The 20,827-nt window shown below is 46.0% G+C and overlaps 1 protein-coding gene across 2 annotated transcripts in view; it reads right to left on the bottom strand.

The window, feature by feature from the left end:
* The window catches only part of WNK3 (WNK lysine deficient protein kinase 3), a 577,357-nt gene that overhangs the window by 159,651 nt on the left and 396,879 nt on the right, over positions 1–20,827 (bottom strand). For both annotated transcript variants that reach the window (XM_069209347.1, XM_069209346.1), the window contains exons 14-16: positions 16,786–16,941; positions 16,650–16,701; positions 14,974–15,123 (exon numbers count right to left, since the gene is read on the bottom strand). In XM_069209347.1, the coding sequence (XP_069065448.1) occupies positions 14,974–15,123; positions 16,650–16,701; positions 16,786–16,941 (358 nt within the window). The remainder of the gene's footprint in view (positions 1–14,973; positions 15,124–16,649; positions 16,702–16,785; positions 16,942–20,827) is intronic.

Consider the following 20,827-nt stretch of genomic DNA (forward strand, 5'->3'; position numbering starts at 1 on the left):
CATGAATCACTGTGCTTTACAGAACCCCATAGTAAATAAATAAAAACTATAACCAAATTCTAAACATCAGGATGAAATCATGAAGCTAATTGTCTGGCTGTTCTTCTCTGCTTGAACCACTGGTGGTATAAAGATCCGGGATATGGATGATAATGTGCTTTATAAATACATGTAACAAATAACAAAGGGTAATCAGATTAAATAGCCCTTAAACTATCCAGACATAGGTCCCTTGCACATCAACTTTTCTCTCAAAAGTTATAGTAAGCACTGGTTATTGTGCAGAGGACAAACCCCTAAAACTCAAGCCAGATATCTTGGACAGCATGCAAAGATACAACAGTCATAATGTGCAAAAGACCCGTGAAAAGTATGCCAATCAGCACCTGCAAGGAAGAACAAGTTACTCACCTTCAGTAACACCTTGTCTGGTAGAGACACAGACTAGCTGCAGGTTCTTTACCTTAGAATCCTCCACCGGCACCAGACTGCATCCGGAAAAAAAACCTTCAGCAGTTCGTCTGCACGTCGGTAGAGGGTGCCGTGCGACTCCGTATCGACATCGTCCACCGGATATGACGTTGACAGAGTGCATATAATCCCTCCTCCGACACACTGAAGTCAGTTTCTTCTCTGACCATAGTCTGCGCAACAACGCAGAGCCACCATTGAAACTGGCAATGGAACAGTATGCCATAAAGAGAAAAATATGTAAATTACCACCACTGAATGAAATGCTGGATAGGATGAGACCAAGAAAGGGATAGAGAGGCAAAATAAAGTAGTTCGCAGAACAAGGAGGATGGTGGGTCGGTAAGGAATCTGCAGCTAGTCTGTCTCCACCAGATAAGACATTATCGAAGGTAAGTAACTTGTTCATCTTAATGAGAGACCGAGCCACAGATTCCTTACTTTAGAATAGATACCTAAGCAATATAAAGCCAGGAGGTGGGTCTATGAACACATTCCACCCAAATAAGTAACCGATCTAACTGAAGGCGGAGTAGACCGGCACAATTAGAGACAAAGGGGTGAGAGAACATTTGTCCCACCAGAAGAATAGCGGAAAATTACAAAACATTGCAAAAAGACATTGAATGCCATGGGGAATGGAGCACATGGCAACGAAAAACGGAATCTATCGCAGACAACATTCAAGAGGAAAATAAACATGTACAGCCCTAAATTAGGAGCTGAACCGGAAAAGGGTTAAGGACCAAGGTGCAAGACCACCTTAAAAAAAAAAATAAAATAAAAAATCAATGAGACAATTGGGAGGGGACACCCAACAAGGGAGGGCCACAAACGACATGTATAGAAATGGAGCGATTCATGCAAGCTGCCTCAGCAGGATGCATAGGCAAAACCAGCAACAAACAGAAGGTCAACGCTGGTAGGAAGAGTAAGTCGAAAAACATATGCACTTCTCCAGGAACACCAATGGAGGAGCTGTCGAGAAGTGTAACATAACCGGAATGCATATAAAAAGGGACAAAAAGAGACAAAAAGAGACAAGGCGTACCATTACGCAACAGATGGAGAAACAAAGTGATTGGAATAGACCTGCCAAAACACTGATCTGCACACATATAGATTTAACAATAAGGTGTTTGTACAAATATATTACATAAAGTCCAGTTTGACACAGACATATGTCAAAATAAAGATGTAGATGTAGAACCTAATATATGTAGAAATACATATATTGATACATAGGATATGGAAATAGAGAAAGAAAGGGGCTATACAAATGGCACCTCCGTAACAAAAGAAACTAGGGGAGAAAAAGAGAAACAAATTCAACCCATCTAGGAAGGAAAAAGCCTGTTAATCAGGAAAAGGAAAGCTAACTGACTAAAACCCAAAAGAAGCTAGCAGAATAACCTGCCTATAGGAACAACAGAAACCTTGTGGAATATGAAACACCAGTCAACACCAGGTGGGAAATCTTCACAGGAGACAACGCCAACCACAGATGGCCAAGATAATGGCTACGAGTAGTCCAGCAGACGGAAAAGAGTTGAAGGGAAAAAACTAAAGAAAAAGTAAAGGTGATAACTCCCTGAACGGGATCTGAACAGTAGACCTCCAAGGGTGTGCATGGTCAAAGCAAATGTATATACCAGAGACTACCCGGCTGAGCAACAGAACGTAATATGGGTAGAGAGGAAAAATGGCCACCAAAAATAAGAGACAACTACCGTCATGTAGCCGACAGGAGAGGATGAAGCACGTGCTAGGACAGGATTCCTATGCACTAAATGCTAGAACATAGTAGAGAACAAACAACTAAGATCACACAAAAAGAAAGGGAAGGCACAGAAATAACCTGAGAGTCTTTATTAGAGACAAGAGAACCCATACTCTGGGAAATAAAGCCCCTAATCTTTGCAGAACAGTGCAGGGGGAAGAAAGGAGTAGGCATGCTGACATTGTTGAACAACTGGAGCAGCAAGGTAAGAACCCCAATCCCCCCCTTGTCAGAAGGAGGATTGGTATGTCCATGAAGAGGACAAAGACTGTGGCACATGGCCAAACAAAAACATGTGGGCAAAAGCACAAAGAGGATATAGCAGTCCATGAGAAAGTTAGAAATGGAATAGGTGATCCATTCGGGCGACAGTGTGCCCACTGTAAAGTAGCAAACCAAACAGGGCGTAACAATAAGGAATAAAAGAGGAACACTTCCAATGAAAGATGTACCATGGATTTGAAAGAAGAACACCCCCTCCCTTTGAAAAAATTGTGGGAAGACTGAACGTACGAGTAGAATCCTTACATATACAAGAAACTATATCTATAGTAACTACTTCCAAAAGAAGCAACTAACAAGGTCCCTAAAGGGAACAGCCAACATAAAAAGACAGCCAAAAGCCTACAGCAAGTGCTCCTAAGAGCAGGGAACTGAAAACTCACACAAGGCAGAACCCAGTAGACAGCAAATCTCTTAGGCGAAACGCCTATAAGCAGGGACAACAGAAAACCCCTCTCTCAGAGGTATGAGACCTAAACAGGGTCACTAGAAATAATGGACTATGTCCCTGACAAGTGGAAAAAGAACGCACACCTGCAGAAGCAGGAACACAAACTAGGGCACTAGGCAATTTGAAAAGAAGAAAAAGCACCTGCAGGAAGTCCACCGGGTGCCATACTGGAAGGAAGAACTACACTGCCTGTAAGGGTGGTAGTAAAAAGCAACAGGAGAATGGAAATGGCCCATGAACCAAGGAAGGAAACCAATACAGATTTGAAAGACCCTCCTGTACCACCAGGAGGCTTCAAGGCTGAATGCCACCAAGAGCGCCTCTGAAGCAGCGCAAGTAGCAAAGTACCATATTTTTAGCATAGTTACCTCCACTTTTTGCCTGACGTCAGTATGTTCAGACTGTAGTTCACTGGGATCTTGCTAACCAGGACCCTAGTGGCTGTGCTCTCTCTCCTCTAAATTTGGTTGCTTGATAACGTTTGTGCCCCACAAATGGCATACTGATTTATGTCCCTAGTATATGGTACTTAGGTTCCCTGGGGCATTGGTATACCAGAGATCTCCCATGGGCTGCAGCATGTATTGTTCCACCCATGGGAACCCATACAAACTGTGTCTGCAGGCCTGCCATCGCAGCCTGTGTGAAATGGTGCATGCACCTTTCACTTCAGATATAAGGCTTGCCTTACATCACGGTCACTGCACTTAAGCAATGTAAGTCACCCCTCTGGTAGGCCCTTCAGCCCAATGTCAACGGTGCCTGTCCCTAAGTGTGAGGGTACTCATGTGTGAGCAGAGTACCCCTACAAATCCCAGAATCCATTCTCTGGGCTTTGCAAGTGCAGGGAAGCCATTTTAAGACATGCAGGGGACACCAGTCAGTACGAGTAGTCCAGCTACATAATGGTTTCTCCGAACCACGGCATGTTTGGTATCAAACATGTCCAAATCGTGCAACACCACCGATGCCACTGTTTAGTTACACGATACCATCAATTCTGGGGGTTCCTTAGAGGATCTCCCAGATATGCCTGTACAGCAGTGTGGGGTCCGCCTGGAAGCCCATGCTGCTGCACACCCCTAGACACTGTTCTGTCCTCCTGTTTCTCATCCAGCTCGGGCAGAGGGAAGGCAGAACAAAGGGTTTCCAGTAGGCGAGAGGTGTGACCGTCCCTCCTTCAGAACTAGGCGTCTGGACTGGGGTGACCTCTGAGCGCTACCAGACTGCTTTGAAGGGCACATTTGGTGCACTCCTTGCATAAACCAGTTTGCACCAGTGCAGGGACACTTGGTCCCCGTTTTGGTGCGAAACCACACAAAGGCTAGGGGAGCCTTCCCTAGAGAGGTGCACAAAGCTCTGCTGCGTGGCTGGTTGATTCTGCCACCTTGGAAACAAGAGGTGGAGATGCCCCTGGAGGCATCTGACTCTTTAGGCCAGGTAGGGCAGATGACGTTCCTGACCCCCTCTGATAGGTGGGTCAACCCTCTTTTAGGATTACTTAAGGGCTCCCTCATGTGTGGGCCTTCAGATTCGTCAAGCACAACTCAACAAGGAACTCTCCGCAAGACATCTGCTCCTGGCCTCTGGGACTGCTGCTGGTCTGCTTTGGAACCAAAACAAGTCTGCTACTGGTGGGAAGGCTCCCATTGCAACATTGTTTCTCTGGATCCTGCACAAACTCTGCAACAAAGGCTGTGCATCCACCAGGGCCACAAGGGCTTTATTTGTACCTGGAAGCACGAAGAAATCTCCCTTGGAGTGAAGGAGTCTCTCCCCTGCATCTGTAGGCACCTCAAAACAACCATAGTCGGCTGGTGGATCCTACTGTTCCACGGACAACATGATGCTCTGCTCACAGGTGGTGGTTCTGTGGTCCTCTTCGGGTCCCATATGATCCACTTGGGAGATTGTGGGCCCCTGCTGTAGCCACTGGAACAGCACCCCTGGCCGTTGCCACTGTTGCTCTTGCCAAGGTTTGTTGGCCCTTCCTCTAAAAGATCGTCGAGCATCGAGAACCCCCAGCCTCAAGAACTCTGCATCTCGGAGATCAACTTCTTTTTCTGCAGCTCCTGCAACATGGGACTTCTATTTTGTTGTGCTGCTGAGGCCTACATTTGACTTCCTGTATCCATCGCCTGTGGTTCACTCGTGGGGGCTCCGACGACTTCTGGTGGCCTCCCTGTGTGCTGAAGGCCAGCCCTGACTCCCCCTTAAAGGTACAATCTCCTGGACCTTGCTGGTCCCCAAAATCTTGCAACTACATCTTCGGCTTCTGTTTGCATTTGCCAGTGCTTACTGATGGCCTTGCTGGTCACTGACTTTCCTGCAATCCGGCAAACAATGTGTGTAGGAAGCTGACCTGGTGTGTGGTGAGCACCTATTAAGTTATCACCTTATACCAGGTCCAGGTATCCCCTCTCAGTAAAGTGTAGGCAGTGCCAAGAAGCCAGCTCTCTAGAGGTAGCTGCGGATGAGAAGCCAAGGTTTATCTAGGAGACATGCAAAGCTCATGCAACGCCACTGTAGTCGTACAGCACTTACACACATGAAAGACAACACCTCAGTTGTACAAAATTAAAGGTACTTTATTTTTGGTACAAATCACCACATATTACTAAACAGGCGACCCACCCTTAGGCGGTAAGTAATACACTAAATATATACACCAGCAATTACAAATAGGCATAGAAAAGGTTAGAAAACAGTGCAAACAGTAATAACCAATACTGACCCTAGGGGGAGCACAAACCATATACAAAAAAATTGGAATGCAAACAAGGTACCCCCACCTGGTTAAGTAAAATGTGTAGAGGGAAGCTGGGGGTTTTAAAAATCGACAAAGGTAAGTAACACAGTACCCCCAAGTGACCAGGGATGCAGGAGTACAACACTGGATTTTTCCCAAACCGTCAAATAGGAGGAAAAGAAGAAAAAGAAAACACGCAGAAAAGACTGCAAGAAACCAGCGGTTGATTCCTGAAGAAAGAAGACCTATGGAGAGAGGGGACCAAGTCCAAGAGTCACAGTGAAGTCCAGGATGCAGGCGTTGGTCGACGGTGATGAAGAACAGGTCAGCACTGCAGCCCAGGAGCCGGTGAAGAATTCCAGATGGATGCAGAAGATGTCCCATGCCGGAAGGAAGACTGCTGACTGGTGTCGGTGCAGGATTTCAACCAATAAGCTTTGGCAAAGGCAAACTTGTGGTTTGTGGAAAAGATGTGTTGCCAGGGACCAGCAAGTCCCAGGAGGACTCAACCCAGGAGGGGGGAGTCACAGGGGACCCTCAGCATCGCAGAAAGTCCACAGGACCAGAGGCAGTACCCACAGGACTGGGACACAGGAGTCGCAGAAGGAGCCCACGCAGCACTATAGAAGTAGATCCCACGCCGCAGGAGAACCACACAATAGGCTGGGATTTGCAGGAAGGAGTGCTGGGGGCTGGAGCGGCACATAGCCAGAAGGTCCCTTGGAGGAGATGCAAACAAGCCTTGGCAGCTGTAAGAGACACTGTGCGGCTTACCTCCACTAAAGTTGGACAGCTGGCACAGAGGACCAAGAGGATTACTACAGACCACCACCTGTGATGCAGGATCCACGCAACTCAGAAGGAGAGGGGATCCACGTAGCCGGTCGTCGCTTGTTGTAGGTGCCTGTGGTTTCAGGGAAGTGACTCCTTCACTCCAAGGATGATTCCTTCTTCTTGTGCAGGCTAAAGAGTTGCAGTCATCTGAGTATGCATGGTGAGGAAACTGTTGCAAAGCTGGCAGGAACTCTGGAAACAATGTTGCCAAAGAGTCTTCCTTGTGGATCTGCAGCTTGTCAGTTCCTGGAGGGTCCAGTCGCGGGTTGCAGGGGCCAGAAGTCGAAGCAGAGGAGTCCTGCTGGAATCTTGCAAGCCGAATCTGAGGACCCACCCAAGAGAGAGACCCTAAATAGCCCAGAAAGGGGATTGGTCACCTAACCAGGTGAGCACCTATCAGGTGCGGTTGCTCCCAGAGTTCCCGGCCAACCGTAGAATCAAGATGGCAGAACCCCAGGACCTGCTGGAGGAGCTCTGGGCACCACCCCTGGGGTAGTGATGGACAGGGGAGTGGTCACTCCCCTTTCCACTGTCTAGTTTCGTACCAGAGCAGGGACTGGGGGTCCCTGAACCGGTGTGACCTGGTTTATGCACAGAGGGCACCAAATGTGACCTTCAGAGCAAACCAGTGGCTTGGGGGGGGCTACCCCTCCCAAGCCAGTCACACTTATTTCCAAAGGGAGAGGGTGTTACCTCCCTCTCCCAAAGGAAATCCTTTGTTCTGCCTCCTGGGCTTGATAAGATCAAGCAGCAGGAGGAGGACCGAAACCTGTCTGAGGGGTGGCAACAGCTTGGGCTGCCCAGAAAACCCTGTAAGACTGGTGGTAGCAATGCTGGGGTCCTCTAAGGAGCCTCAGAGTGCATGGAATCATACTTCCAATACTTGCAGCAGTATTGGGGCTTGATTCTGACATGTTTGACACTAAACATGCCCAGGTTCCGAGTTACCATTATGTAGTTGGACATAGGTAGTGACCTATGTCCAGTACACACATAAAATGAAATCCTCGCACTCACGAAGTCCAGTAAAATGGAGCTGGAGTTTGTCGGGGCACCTCTGCCGGGGTGCCCTCATACACACAGGTAACTGCACCCTGCCCTCTGGGCTGAGAAGGCCTACCACAGTGGTGACTTAAAGCGACCTGTAGCCAAACCGGGTGCGTATACCCGTTTCACGCAAGCTGCAGTGGCAGGCATGCAGAACCCTTTGCATGGGCTGCCTCTGAGTGGCAGAATAACTGCTGCAGCCCATAGGGATCCCCTGCTACCCCAGTGCCCTGGGTACCTAGGTACCATATACTAGGGACTTACATGGGGGGACCAGTATGCCAACTGTGGGAAGAAAAAGGTACAATTTAGAGGAGAGAGAGCTACGCTACTGGGGTCTTGGTTAGCAGGAACCCAGTCAGTCAAACATACTGACCAGGCACAAAATGGGGGTAACCATGCCAAGAAAGAGGGCACTTTCCTACAAACAGTTTCCATTTTGTTGCATAACATTATCTAGTTGTAGGTCTGCGTGCTTTGTTTAAGGATATCCATACATTCCTGTGGTAATTGTAAATATCCAAATTCTATGACCTCAGGAGCCATATCGCTAGGTTGAGTGATTTGGGATTTGGATGTCTTATTTGACCTATCTTTGTGTCAGGAGGTCTGGTCTCTTGTGAAGCTTCTGATGCGGAACAACTGAGAATTCCCAAAGTGTTGTGAACCATGGTTGACGTGCCAGGTAGGGGCCACTAGAATCATGTTGAGGGAAGATTGTTTTATCTTCTGGACCAGAAAGGGTAAGAGTGGGAAAAGGGGAAAAGCGTAAGCAAATATCCCGGACCAACTCATCCACAGAGCATTGCCTTTGGATGGAAGGTGTGGGTACAAGGAGGCGACGTTTTGGCATTTTTTGTTTTGATATGTTGCTAATAGGTCTATTTGATGTGTTCCCCACTTTTGGAAGTACTGGAAAAGGACTTGTGGGTGGAGTTCCCACAGTTGTATTTGTTGCTGCATCCTCCTTAGCAGGTCTGCAAAGTGACTGTCTGTCCCTGGGAAATATTGTGCCACTATGTGAATGTGGCAATGAATTGACAATTTCAATAGTGTGACAATTTCCATATTGTTTGTGCAAGATGGGACAGTTGATGAGATTGTGTCCCCCCTGTTTTTGAAGCTGGTACATGGCAGTCATGTTGTCTGTCGTATCAACACTGTTTTGTGTTGCATTTGTGAAAGGGACACTTTCAATGCTAAGAATACTGCTTGCAGCTCCACGTAACTGATGTGGAGACTGTCGAGTATTGTCCCATATCCCCTGAACTGTGAGGCCGAGGAGATGAGCTCCCCAACCAGTGTATGAGGCATCTGTTGTGGGAGTGATCTGAGGCACGGGGTCTAAAAACGGCCGCCCGTTCATAAGGTTTGTGGAGTCCCACCAATGCAGAGAGCGATAAGTCTGGTGGTTCAGCAACACTAGATCTCCCACCTGTGCCTGAGACCACTGACGAGAGACACTGCTGAAGAGGACGCATATGAAGTCTGGCATGAGGTACGATGGCAATACAAGATGCCATCATCCCGAACAGCTTCATAAGAGTTCTTACTGTATACGATTCATTCTGTTTTAATGTAGCAATTAATATCTGAAAAGCCTGAACTTGGGCTGAGTTGGGAAATGCTTGTCCTAATTGTGTGTTGAGAGAAGCTCCTAGATAGGGTTGTATCTGTAGAGGTTGCAGATGAGATTTGATGCAGTTTATGGTGAAGCCCGGAGAGTGCAGGAGACAAATTGTAGTTTCAGTTTGGCTTTGACACTGTGGAATGAGCTGGCTTTGATGAGCCAATTGTCTAAATAAGGGAAAACTTGAATTTGTTTTCTTCTGAGATGTGCTGCAACCACTGCTAGGTATTTTGTGAAGACTCTGGGAGCAGTTGTGACTCTGAATGTTAATAGTTTATATTGGTAATGCTTTCCTGCTACTACAAATCTTAGGTATTTGCGGTGTGCAGGATAAATGGGAATGTGAAAATAAGATCCTTTTAGATCTAGGTCTGTCATGAAGGTTCCGAGTTGTAATAGAGGATTAACATCCTAAAGAGTGACCACGTAATTTTTTTTTGATGGGATGTATTGGTTTAAGGGTCTGAAATCTAATATTGGTCTGAGAGACCCATCTTTTTTGGGGATTAGAAAATACAGGGAGTAAACTCCTGTTCCTTGTTTTTGCAATGGTACTGGTTCTATAGCTCCTTTTAGAAGAAGGGCATGTACTTACTCTTTGAGAAGGGTGAGATGATCTTGTGAGAGTTTGTGACTTTGAGGGGATATATTTGGTGGTGTGGAAATGAGCTCCAGGCAGTAAACATTTTGGATAATTTGAAGTATCCACTGATCTGTGGTAATGTGAGACCACTGGGGATAAAAAAAAAAAAGTTATAACTTTCACCCTACAGGAGTGAAGTGAGTTGTTATGTTTTGTTTTAAGTCACTGTTTAGTGGCGGATGAGGAACCTCTAGCTGTAGATGCTTTTCCTCTTCCTTTGTTATTATTACCGCTATATGATCTAAAGTAACCTTTGGTGTATTGAGAGGTGGGCTTTGTTTGATTGGAAGAATGTTCCTTGCAAATCCGGCACGACGAAAAGTACCCCCATGTATGCTGGCTTGCAGAGTTCCCATAGCTTTGGCAGTTTGATTCTCTGTTTATTTTTTCCAAGTGTGGTATCCACGTGTGGCCCAAATTAATGCTGTTTAGGGCATATTTAAAACTTCCTGTTGTACTTCCGGTTTAAACCCTGAACATCTGAGCCAGGCATGGCGCCTAATGATAACACTGGTGTTAACTCAGCGTGCTGCGGACTCAGCAGCATCAAGCGCACATCTAATAGAATTATTGGCAATTTGTTGTCTCCTTTACAATTTCTACCCCCCTTTTTACGATGTTCCTCGGGTATATATTGTGAAAGCTCCTCCATGTCATCCCAATGAGCTCCATCATACCGGGATAACATTGCTTGTGCATTTGCAATTCGCAATGATTGGCTGCTTGAGCTGCCACTCTCTTCCCGACGCATCTAGTTGTTTATTTTCCTAGTCAGGAGGAGGTGTCTCTCCTACTGACTGGCTATTAGCTCTTTTTGGTGCAGTAGATGCCACACCAGAGTCTGAAGGAATTTCTGCTCTTTTATATAGAGGTCAGTGGGTGCAGCTTTGTACTTTATCAACGCTAGAGTGATAACCCTCGCTCTAACAGGCTCTTTAAATATTTAATCTGCGTGTCTGATCATTCCTGGAAGCATTGGAAGGAATTGACGTTCCTTACGTGTTGCGCCAAGGGTGTCAAAAAAAAAAAAATCCTGCTCTATTAGATCAGTGTACATATGTACATTGTGAAATGCTGCGGCCCTAGCTATTGCCTATTGATATGAGGTGGAATCCTCAGGGGGTGGAGGCCTAGCTGGGTAAAGATCTGGATCATTTGGAGTAATAGGATCCAAATCATACTCATCCCATGGGTCCTGCTCATCTAATGTATCCTCTAAATTTTGAGACTCGCCATGTGGTGAACTAGTTGGTGTGAACCCTACAGGAGGGGGAGATGTTGGTGGAGGAGTATGTTGTGGGGAAGTAGGTGGAGAAGGTTAAGTAAGAAAAGGAGTCTTTTCTTTGGTAGTCTTTTTTGGTGGCAGAGAGGAATCAACACTCTCTTGGAAAGTTAATTTCCTTTTTAAAGGTGGAGGAGGTGATGCTATAATATGCCCTGATCCTTCTTGAATTTGAAGTCAATGCTGCTGAGCGTCAGTGACTTCTAGAATTGTTCCACCTGTGATGGAGTGGTTTTTATAGACTGTCCAGAGTCACTGAAAGTCTTTTCTGATATTTTCGGTTCCGAAGTTTTTTGTGGACGGAAAATGTCCAGTGCCAAAATCGTAGCTGGGCGTTTTTTCTTTTTTTGGTATCGAAGTGGTCAGTGCTGAAGAAATCAGCACTAAAGCACCATGTATTTTCTGTCTTTTCTGAGCCGAAATGGAGGTGCTGGTGGTCGATGCCGAAGATTTCTCTTCAGCTTTTCACGGTGCTGAGCTGGAATGCCGGGCATCTGAATGCTTTTCTCAACTCAGACTACAGATGGAAGACAGTGGCGGACCGGTGACCTCTTTTGATGGTGTTTTGGTCAATGGAAAAGGGGTAAGTTTACTCAAGCTTGCGCTGCCTGTAATGGTTGCCTTCTGATGTCTGACTGCACAATCTTCAATGGAGAAGGCCACTTCCTGTTCCAATTCTTCTTGCGAAAGCTCGTCACCGAATATGTTCGGTGTGTCATCTGGTGTCAAGACGCCATTTCCATCCGACAAGCTCTTCGATCTCTAAGTTTCTTCTTTGATCGAAAAGAGCAGCACGCTTTGCAGGTCTGCTCGTGGTGGTCAGGAGAAAGACAAATTACACACCTGGTGGTGGTCAGTGTGTGGAAATTTTGAGTGGAGTATGTTCCATTAGGGCTGCATACTTTGATGTCACATGGAAGAGTTAGGCCCAAATAAGGCATGAGAGGACCTGTTTGCGCCTTGAAGGACTGAAAAATTTGATTCTGAGTGTAGCAATGTAACCAAAAAAATAAAATATTGAGGAATACGTGATCGAAAACAATACTGACGAGGATAGAAAGACAGAAATAATCCTGTTTTAGACTGTATAGAGCCGAGAGCTCGAAGCAAGAGAAACACACGTCTGAACCCAATGACGGACAGAAACAATCTAACAAAGGACTCGATGACCACGCGCAGTATTACAGAGAGGAGGAGTTCCTCGATCCAGTGCCTTGAAAAGTTTCTTTGAAGAAACACAAGTTGTACTACTACAAACCCAACACTGGATGGCGAGCTTATGCACAGTATGTGTATCTACAGCTACACATGGCATCAAACAAGTATTTTTCAATCGGAAAAATAGCTTAAAGCACACAAGGTACTTAAAACCATTGTTTCTGAGGGGAATCTTTTGACAAAGTTAAAAAAAAAAAAAAAAAAATGAAGGAGCTGGAGAAAGAACTGACCTGTCACTGGGGCATGATAGGATACAGGAGGTTCAGGGCACACAGGGACCACCTGGAGTATCAAATTTGCAACTGGGGCTCCAGAGGGAGACCTACTGGATTCCTGATGCCCTTTCACCTTCTCTTTAGATCAAGAGTGGTGGAATGGGGTAGAGTTCCACTTTGCCTTCTTGCATTCATGTCTGGATTTCAAATTTAACACAGGACTTACCAAGAAGTAAGTCTGAGAACCTGCTTTCTAGTCTTTATTTCTCAAAGTTACATCATTAGTAAAGAGATATGACTTGTAGGTTGCTTTGTGGGGTACGATCAAAGAATTACATCACAACCTTCAGCACCATCTCCACATATTTCTCATTTGGAAATGCAAATTCATAATAAGGCCTTCATTCACACTCAGTCGCAGAGGGTCATAAACTGTGCTCTGCTTTATTGATATTTGTAGGAAGCTGGCTCTCCATGTGGTATGTCAGTAACTAGATACACCATGTAAAGAGTCCAGGAGATCCACAATGAGTGGACAGGGGCTTGTTATGCAATCCCAATGCAGATTTGCAGGTAATCCTGTTGGGTGGGGGTGTGTACCACCCCTCTCAGAGCGGGCTTTGTAGCTGACCGCCTGAGAGCAAAGGCTCTCAACGTAACGGGCTAGACTCTTGTCTGGTGATGGCAGGCTGGCTCAAACTAGTCAGCAGGCACACCAGAGGCTGGTAGGGTTTCAGGGGGCCCCTGAAAGTTGTCCTCTGGGTGCATGTATTGATACTAAACAACCCTATCTTCTGTGAAGTCATCATGTACATGGGGAACTCGTATTGATCAGTGTCCAGCACATGCATTTAAAATGGCTTCCCTGCCCAATTACTTTGTCTAAAAATCGACAAAGACATAGCAGGGGCACATCTGCTCCTGCAAATTTTCCCTCAGATGTAATATAATGCACACTGCTTTAGGGCTGTAAGGCATGCTGTAGGGGCGACTTACATATATTGCTTGCAGTGTTGGGGGCCATGGCACATAAGTTGTGTGCCACATTGTGTTTTTTACATTTGTCTGCACCATGACACAGCCTGCAATAGCAGCCTATCATGTGCTTGGTGAGGGGGTCCTCTAGGGTGGCACAATTCGTGCTGCAGCACTTAGGGACCCCCTTTAGTACCTTAGGGGAACCATTTACTATCGCCTTAGAGAGTGTGCTAAAGGATTTGCCAATTGGGGAAACAATTGTACAGTTTTGGGAAAGAGATCTGACACTGGGGATCTGGTTAGCAGGAATCCAGAGCACTTTTAGTCGTAATCACATCAAGTACCCGGCAAAAAGTGGGGGTACCCATGTAAAAAAGAGGCACTTTCCTACAATATTGATCAGGCAGATCATTTATTTCAGGAGGTGCATATTCTGTGATATGACCTATTAATATATACACCACATCGCAAATAGCAGAACCACGTCTTGTGTTGGTAATATTCAGCTTCACTTACCGGTCTTAAATCGCCTCTGCGTGCACGAGAGTGCACTTGCTGCACCACTGAGTTGTGCCTGAGCCGAAGCACCAGAGACGCACTTCTTGTAGGTCCATCACCAAAATATCTTTCCAACAATCTCAGCATGGTAAGAGCCTGTAGTCTTATCAGGGGACACTGTTCTCTAGGACAATGGATAGTTTATAACACAAGAAGATCGACGAAATTGGGAGCGGAATTCTGGATCCACGTCAGAAGCCTTGGAACGAAAGGAACTGACGTCAGCTCACATGAGTGGCATTTATATGCAACTCTGCTCCATCATTTTCGGGGTGGTAGCAGGAGCCAGCAAGGAGCTGCGCAGCATGCAAACGTATTGCTAAAAAGGATCTGGATCCAAGCTGGCACCTCAGGAATTTCTTAAAGGTGAGGTATCTGTGGTTAGAAGTATCCTTCAGAAATGTCTGTTGAATGTTAATCACACTACTGCTATGAAAATTCGAGGAGAGATCACCTTGCTGTAAGGTGGGGTTTTCATACTCTGCACCTTATTATCTGATGCTTGTTCTGAGATCATAAGGTGAATGACCTATTCAAAATACGTACCCTGTAAGAATGCATTTAATAAACAATGCAATATCGAAATGTAACAACTTAACCAACTGGAAGTTGGGGACTAATTCGAGCATTTGAAGCTAAAACAAACCCACTACCTGAGAAGGAAAAGATACTCAGAATGTGCATGAACCCATGACAGATTTTACATAGCAGTTTTGACAATCCAGTAATTTTCCCAGTTTTATCTGATATTAGACACCACTAGTTCAAGGCAAGGATTTTGGTATCTAGTAAGACACTGCAGGTTCTACGCAGACTGTAACGGATACACACTAACCTTTGCTGGGCTGACCTGCCAGGGTCTGTTGGGTCACAGCTCCCAGGGCTTGCCGTGAAGCAGAAGGAGACTGCGCATCCCGGTTCTTCATGGTTTGGTTGATAAAAAACCTCCACCGGCCGACTGGTGATGACTGAGGCAGAGCCTCACCTGGTAAATGGAGGAAGAGGAAAAGAGGAAAACAAACATTTAGGACATGTTTTATGGAGGCATGCGACCTGCATGTCATGGCAGGTAATGCAGAAACTTAAGGATTTTCTCCTCTGCAACTACAAAGACAAAAAATAAAGACTGAAGATCAAATCATGGCTAACAGGATAGGCACTACTTACTCCATCTTTTATCCCTCTGCCTAATCTGCATTTTCTGAGTGACTCAAATTTTGAAGCTAGCTTAAAATATGGGGCTCAGGCTGAGCATGAGCAGAACCTAGCAGAAGCATCACTCCTGATGAAGAGTTGCATACAGAAAACCCTTGAGACAGAGAGGCTGGTGCCTGTAGAAAGTTGCTAGTTCAATCAAGTATGCAACCATGAACAACAATGTCGGGAAGACTGAACCAGACCAATTAGCTTTTCACAGACACCAGCCTGTCAGCAAATCTTCAGATGTCCTCATGGGGGAAACCTCCCGCTGCACACTGCTGCTGTGAAGGAGCCTAATATGTACAGCAAAGCAAAGTGGTGCCAAGACAATCCACTTCCACTGTACTGAAAAACTAAAAGGGTACATGCTCAACTCTGAAAGAAGGACTCACTAATGTAAGAAGGTGCTCCCGCACTAGTAAATGCAATCATTCAGCTTGTGATGGTGGCTTGGAGGGAGCCTACACAGAAACAATCATTGAAATGCAGGCCCTTGGATCAAGCGTGTGCCACAGCGTGACAAACCTATCTAAGACAACATGCTCAAGAAAGAAAATCTAGTTTTTGTTTGTTTCACTACAGCTCTTGTAACTATGGCAAGCAGCCGCCACCTCTGTATTGCACTAATTCCCAGGACATATACCAGTCCAATCGCTTTTACTGCTTTTGCTTAAGAAGAGTTCTATTATGGGAACATGATGCTAAATTTCATTTTGTTCCCTTGCAGCTACTATTTTCCCTCTTTCCTCATCTCCTGGCACAGTTCAGCAGTCTAATTTGTTGATTTGCCTGCAGAACTATGGGTTTAAAAATTATGAAAAAAGTAAAATATTAAACATGATTTGACTTTTTCTTTAGATTATTTTACTTTTCTAGGTACACAGTCAACAAGATTACCCTAGCTCACAAAAACTATTTCATCCTACTGTGCCTCAGAGTACTGCTACTGCAGTGTCCTAGAAAGCTGCAGGACAAGCTAGAGAAAGCCATACCCCAGATAAGATACCTCTTCTCAGGGAGTGGGTAAGCACGTGTGCAAGAGTGACGGTTACTCTGCCTCTCAAGCTCCAGTGGTGAAACAGTAGAGGACTGGCAGAACCCCAACCCCCCGAATGCATGGAACGCGGAGGTTCTGCACATATCTTGTCAGCAGCAGCAGGAATGGGTCTAGTATTGAGGAGCATGTATAGTAGATGTTAACCTTAGACTGAACCCCCAAGTTTATCATACAGATCTATGTGGGGGAGACAGTTTAGGGAAAGAGGAAATTGGTACGCTACCTCCATTAGAAGCCACACTTGATATACTTACTGCCAGTTTGGGAGGATGTAGGATTTATCTGGATGTGCTCAGACGACCCTGCCTGAATTAAAAATGAATAGTTAAATAAAAAGAACACACCTATGTGCTCAAGAAGACCCATATGCATTACAAAAGCAGCCCTTACTTGACTGCTAGTCTCAGACTTTGCAGACTCTGCGGCCGAGGCAGGGCGTTCCTCCACAGGAAGGCTCTGCAGAATCTCGCGTGTCTGGGCCACAATCAGCCTCAGCTCTTCTTCAAACTTCTCTTTCTCAGTTTCCAGCACAAAGTCATCCTCTACCTGTCGAGAACAACACGCGGGTTACTGTAGGTAGAAGCAGCACCGTAAACACTCCTCACCATGGTGAAAACTCAAAGCAAGATATTCCAACCTCACCAACTAGTATCTTTGGAGGTTCAGTGCCACCCTGCTTCCATGACCAGTATCTATAAGGATACAGGTTTGCCAATAAATCAGACAGAATTAAAAGCATGAGACATTATTAAAAGCATGAGACATTATGTTTGCCTTGTTTAAAGGCCAGATACCACACAAGGTAAGGCAGTGGAAATTTCTACACATTGACTGCATAAAATCTGCTTTGGAAGAGCCAAAACAATCAGGGGCAATGGGAATATAAGCAAATATGCATTATATACTTGTTCGCTTTGGACAGATCAGGGTCTCCGATATGAACTGATAGGAGGAACATTCTGTATCAAAACTAGCCCAGGTCTCTCTAGAGCAGTGGTTCCCAAACCTTTCACTTCTGTGGACCCCCAACTTATTACTGGAACCTGTGGACCCCCAAAGAATCATTACTGGAGTACATCCCATCTTCCCCCCACCCCCACAGAGTCATTACTGAAAGCTGGGGACCCTGGCCTAAACATTATCGATGGTTTGAACTGCAGAACAATTCATGCAAAATACAGAAACAAGCATTCATCAAACAAATGCACAAGTGATAACATTTGATCTCATTTGCAGATAAAAAAAATTTAAAATGTAATTTTAATAGGAAGGGTGGAGCTTTTCTAAATTTAGATTAAGCCACACATCATCCATACTATATTTTGTTTGATGCACCCGCGCTGCTCCCACAAATCAATTTGAGGATACTAATTTAATTTTCAGCCTCCAATTTCAAATTTCTTGCCATTTACAGTACGTTTACAATTTTTAAATTGTATATTTAACCACTTTGTTTACATACACTTTAATAATCGGTTAATATTATTTATTTTTCTAAGCAGTTATGGATCCCCTCTGCAGACCCCCCAGGGGTCCCCAAACCACAGGTTGGGAACAACTGCTCTATAGGGATCACCTGTGGAGTCCTCAGCGTGCACTTTAAACAGCCATTCAGTTCTTGGCCTCTGACAGAGTCCTATCAGGGGGCAGGTGCACTCTGAACACCTTTTCAATCCTTGGTCTCTTTGGAGGGATCAATGGGCATTCCTGAAGAAGGGGCAGAAGGTAGTCTGCAAGTTAATTCTCATCACCAGTTAAGTCTTCACCTCAGAGCAGCCTTTACGGATCACATTTTAGGGGTTGGGTGCAGCTCCATGTCCATTCACGTTGTAACCATGGCCTCTCTCTAAAGAGTACCACAAGGGACTACATATGTAAGGGTGTTTATTTTCCATTCTGGCTGACATCCTATCCAGGCGAACAATTGAACTGACTGAGTTTCATGGGACTAATAACACTAGAAGAACGAGTTACTTACCTTCGGTAACGACTTTTCTGGTGGATACAACTACCTGTGGATTCCTCACCTAATGAATAGAGTCCCAAAGCAGTACTACGCCCGGTGGCGGGTGCCTAAATGGTCAAACCAAGAAAATCCTGCAGCACTGACCGTGCAAAATGGCCGTCCCTTCTAACCTCAGAGTACAAACAGTAATGTTTCGCAAAAGTGTGAAGGGACGACCAAGTTGCGGCCTTGCAGATGTCGACCACAGGAACACCTCTGGCCAAGGCCGAAGTGGCCGACTTAGCTCTGGTGGAATGAGCTCTAATGCCCTCAGGAGGATCCTTCTTTGCCAAAGAGTAACAGATTTTAATGCAAAGAACAACCCACCTGGAGTGTGTTCTCTTGTGGACTGCCTTTCCTCTCCTCTTGCCCACGTACCCGATGAACAGCTGATCCTCCAGCCTGAAATCCTTTGTTCTATCAATAAAGAAGCTCAACGCCCTCTTTGGGTCCAGACGGTGCAGTCTTTCTTCCTCTTTAGAAGGATGAGGCGGAGGATAGAACGTGGACAAAGTAATAGTCTGAGCCAAATGGAAAGGTGAAACAACCTTCGGGAGGAAAGCAGCCTTGGTCCTCAACACCACCTTATCCCCATAAAAAGTTGTATAAGGGGGCTTTACCGATAAGGCCTGCAACTCACTCACTCTCCTTGCAGATGTTATAGCTACCAGGAAAACTGTTTTTATAACCAAATACCTTAAGGGGCAAGAATGCATAGGCTCAAAAGGGGACCCTATAAGGAAAGTCAGGACCAAGGACAAATCCCATTGCGGCATAACGAATGGTTTTGGAGGATATTTATTTAGAAGACCTTTCAAGAATCTGATAACAATAGGGGATTTAAATAACGATGGTTGGTCTGGAAGACAAATGAAGGCTGACAAGGCCGACAAATAACCCTTAATGGTAGCCACTGCACAACCTTTCTGTGCTAGAGACAGAGCAAAAGACAAAACGTCCGATAGATGAGCATGTAAGGGATCAATCTGCCTCTCTCCACACCACGCAACAAATTTAGACCACCTATTAGCGTAGATAGATTTAGTGGAGTGTCACCTGGCCGCTAATATAACATCCACTACATCAGGCGGGAGAGAGAAGGAACTCAGGTTGCCCCGTTCAATCTCCAGGCATGTAGGTGCGGACTCTGGAGGTTGGGGTGTAAAACCTGCCCCTGCGACTGCAAGAGGAGGTCTGCCCTGAAAGGGAGACGGAGCGGAGGGCACATTGAGAGTTGGAGAAGGTCGGAGTACCACACCCTCCTTGGCCAATCCGGAGCTATTAAGATGACTAGCGCCCGGTCTTGGCGAATCTTCCTCAATACTCGAGGAATCAAGGGTATGGGAGGAAACGCGTAAAGCAACTGGCCGCACCAGGTTATTTGAAATGCGTCCCCCAACGCTCCCTGCATCGGATACTGGAGGCTGCAGAATAACGGACAATGCGCGTTCTCCAGAGTGGCAAACAGATCTACCCGGGGAAACCCCCACCTTTGGAAGATCAAACGGGCTTGATCTGGATGGAGACGCCACTCGTGGTCTGCCGAGAATTGGCGACTGAGACCGTCCGCACGTACATTCAAGACCCCGGCCAGATGATTTGCTACCAAGCAAATCTGATGGTCCTTTGCCCAGGACCATAGTCGAAGAGCTTCTCTGCAGACAAGGTACGACCCTACTCCTCCCTGTTATTTTTATGTACCACATCGTGGTAGTATTGTCCGTCAGGGCCTGTACCGACTGACCACGAACGGAAGGGAGGAAGGCCTTGAGAGCCAGACGTACAGCCCGTAACTCTAACAGATTGATATGAAACATCTGTTCCTCTGGAGACCAAAGGCCTTTGATCTCCAGATCCCCCAGATGAGCTCCCCACCCTAGAGTGGAAGCATCCGTTATGACCGTGGCCACTGGTGGCGACTGCGCAAACTGCTTTCCTTGTGAAAGATTGTTGCTCGCAATCCACCACTTCAAGTCCACAGCAGCATCTCTGGAGATCTTGACAGCACCTTCTAGATCTCCTTTGTGTTGAGACCACTGCCTTCGGAGGCACCACTGAAGAGCCCTCATGTGCCAGCGAGCATGCGTGACCAACAGAATGCAGGAGGCAAACAGACCGAGCAGACGAAGGACCTTGAGGACTGGAACTACCGCTCCACTTCGAAACATTGGAACCAATTCCTGAATATCTTGAATCCGCTGAGGCGGAGGAAAGGCTCGACTCAATGTTGTATCCAGTACTGCCCCTATGAACAGGAGGCGCTGAGAGGGCTCCAGGTGAGATTTGGGCTCGTTCACCGAAAAGCCCAGGTCGAACAACAACTGAGTCGTTGACTGCAGATGATGCGACACAAGCTCCGGAGACTTGGCTTTGATCAACCAGTCGTCCAAGTAAGGGAATACTGCTATCCCCTTCCTTCTGAGCTCT

This window comes from Pleurodeles waltl, chromosome 10 (genome assembly GCF_031143425.1).
Source record: "Pleurodeles waltl isolate 20211129_DDA chromosome 10, aPleWal1.hap1.20221129, whole genome shotgun sequence".
In the NCBI taxonomy this organism is placed as follows: domain Eukaryota; kingdom Metazoa; phylum Chordata; class Amphibia; order Caudata; family Salamandridae; genus Pleurodeles; species Pleurodeles waltl.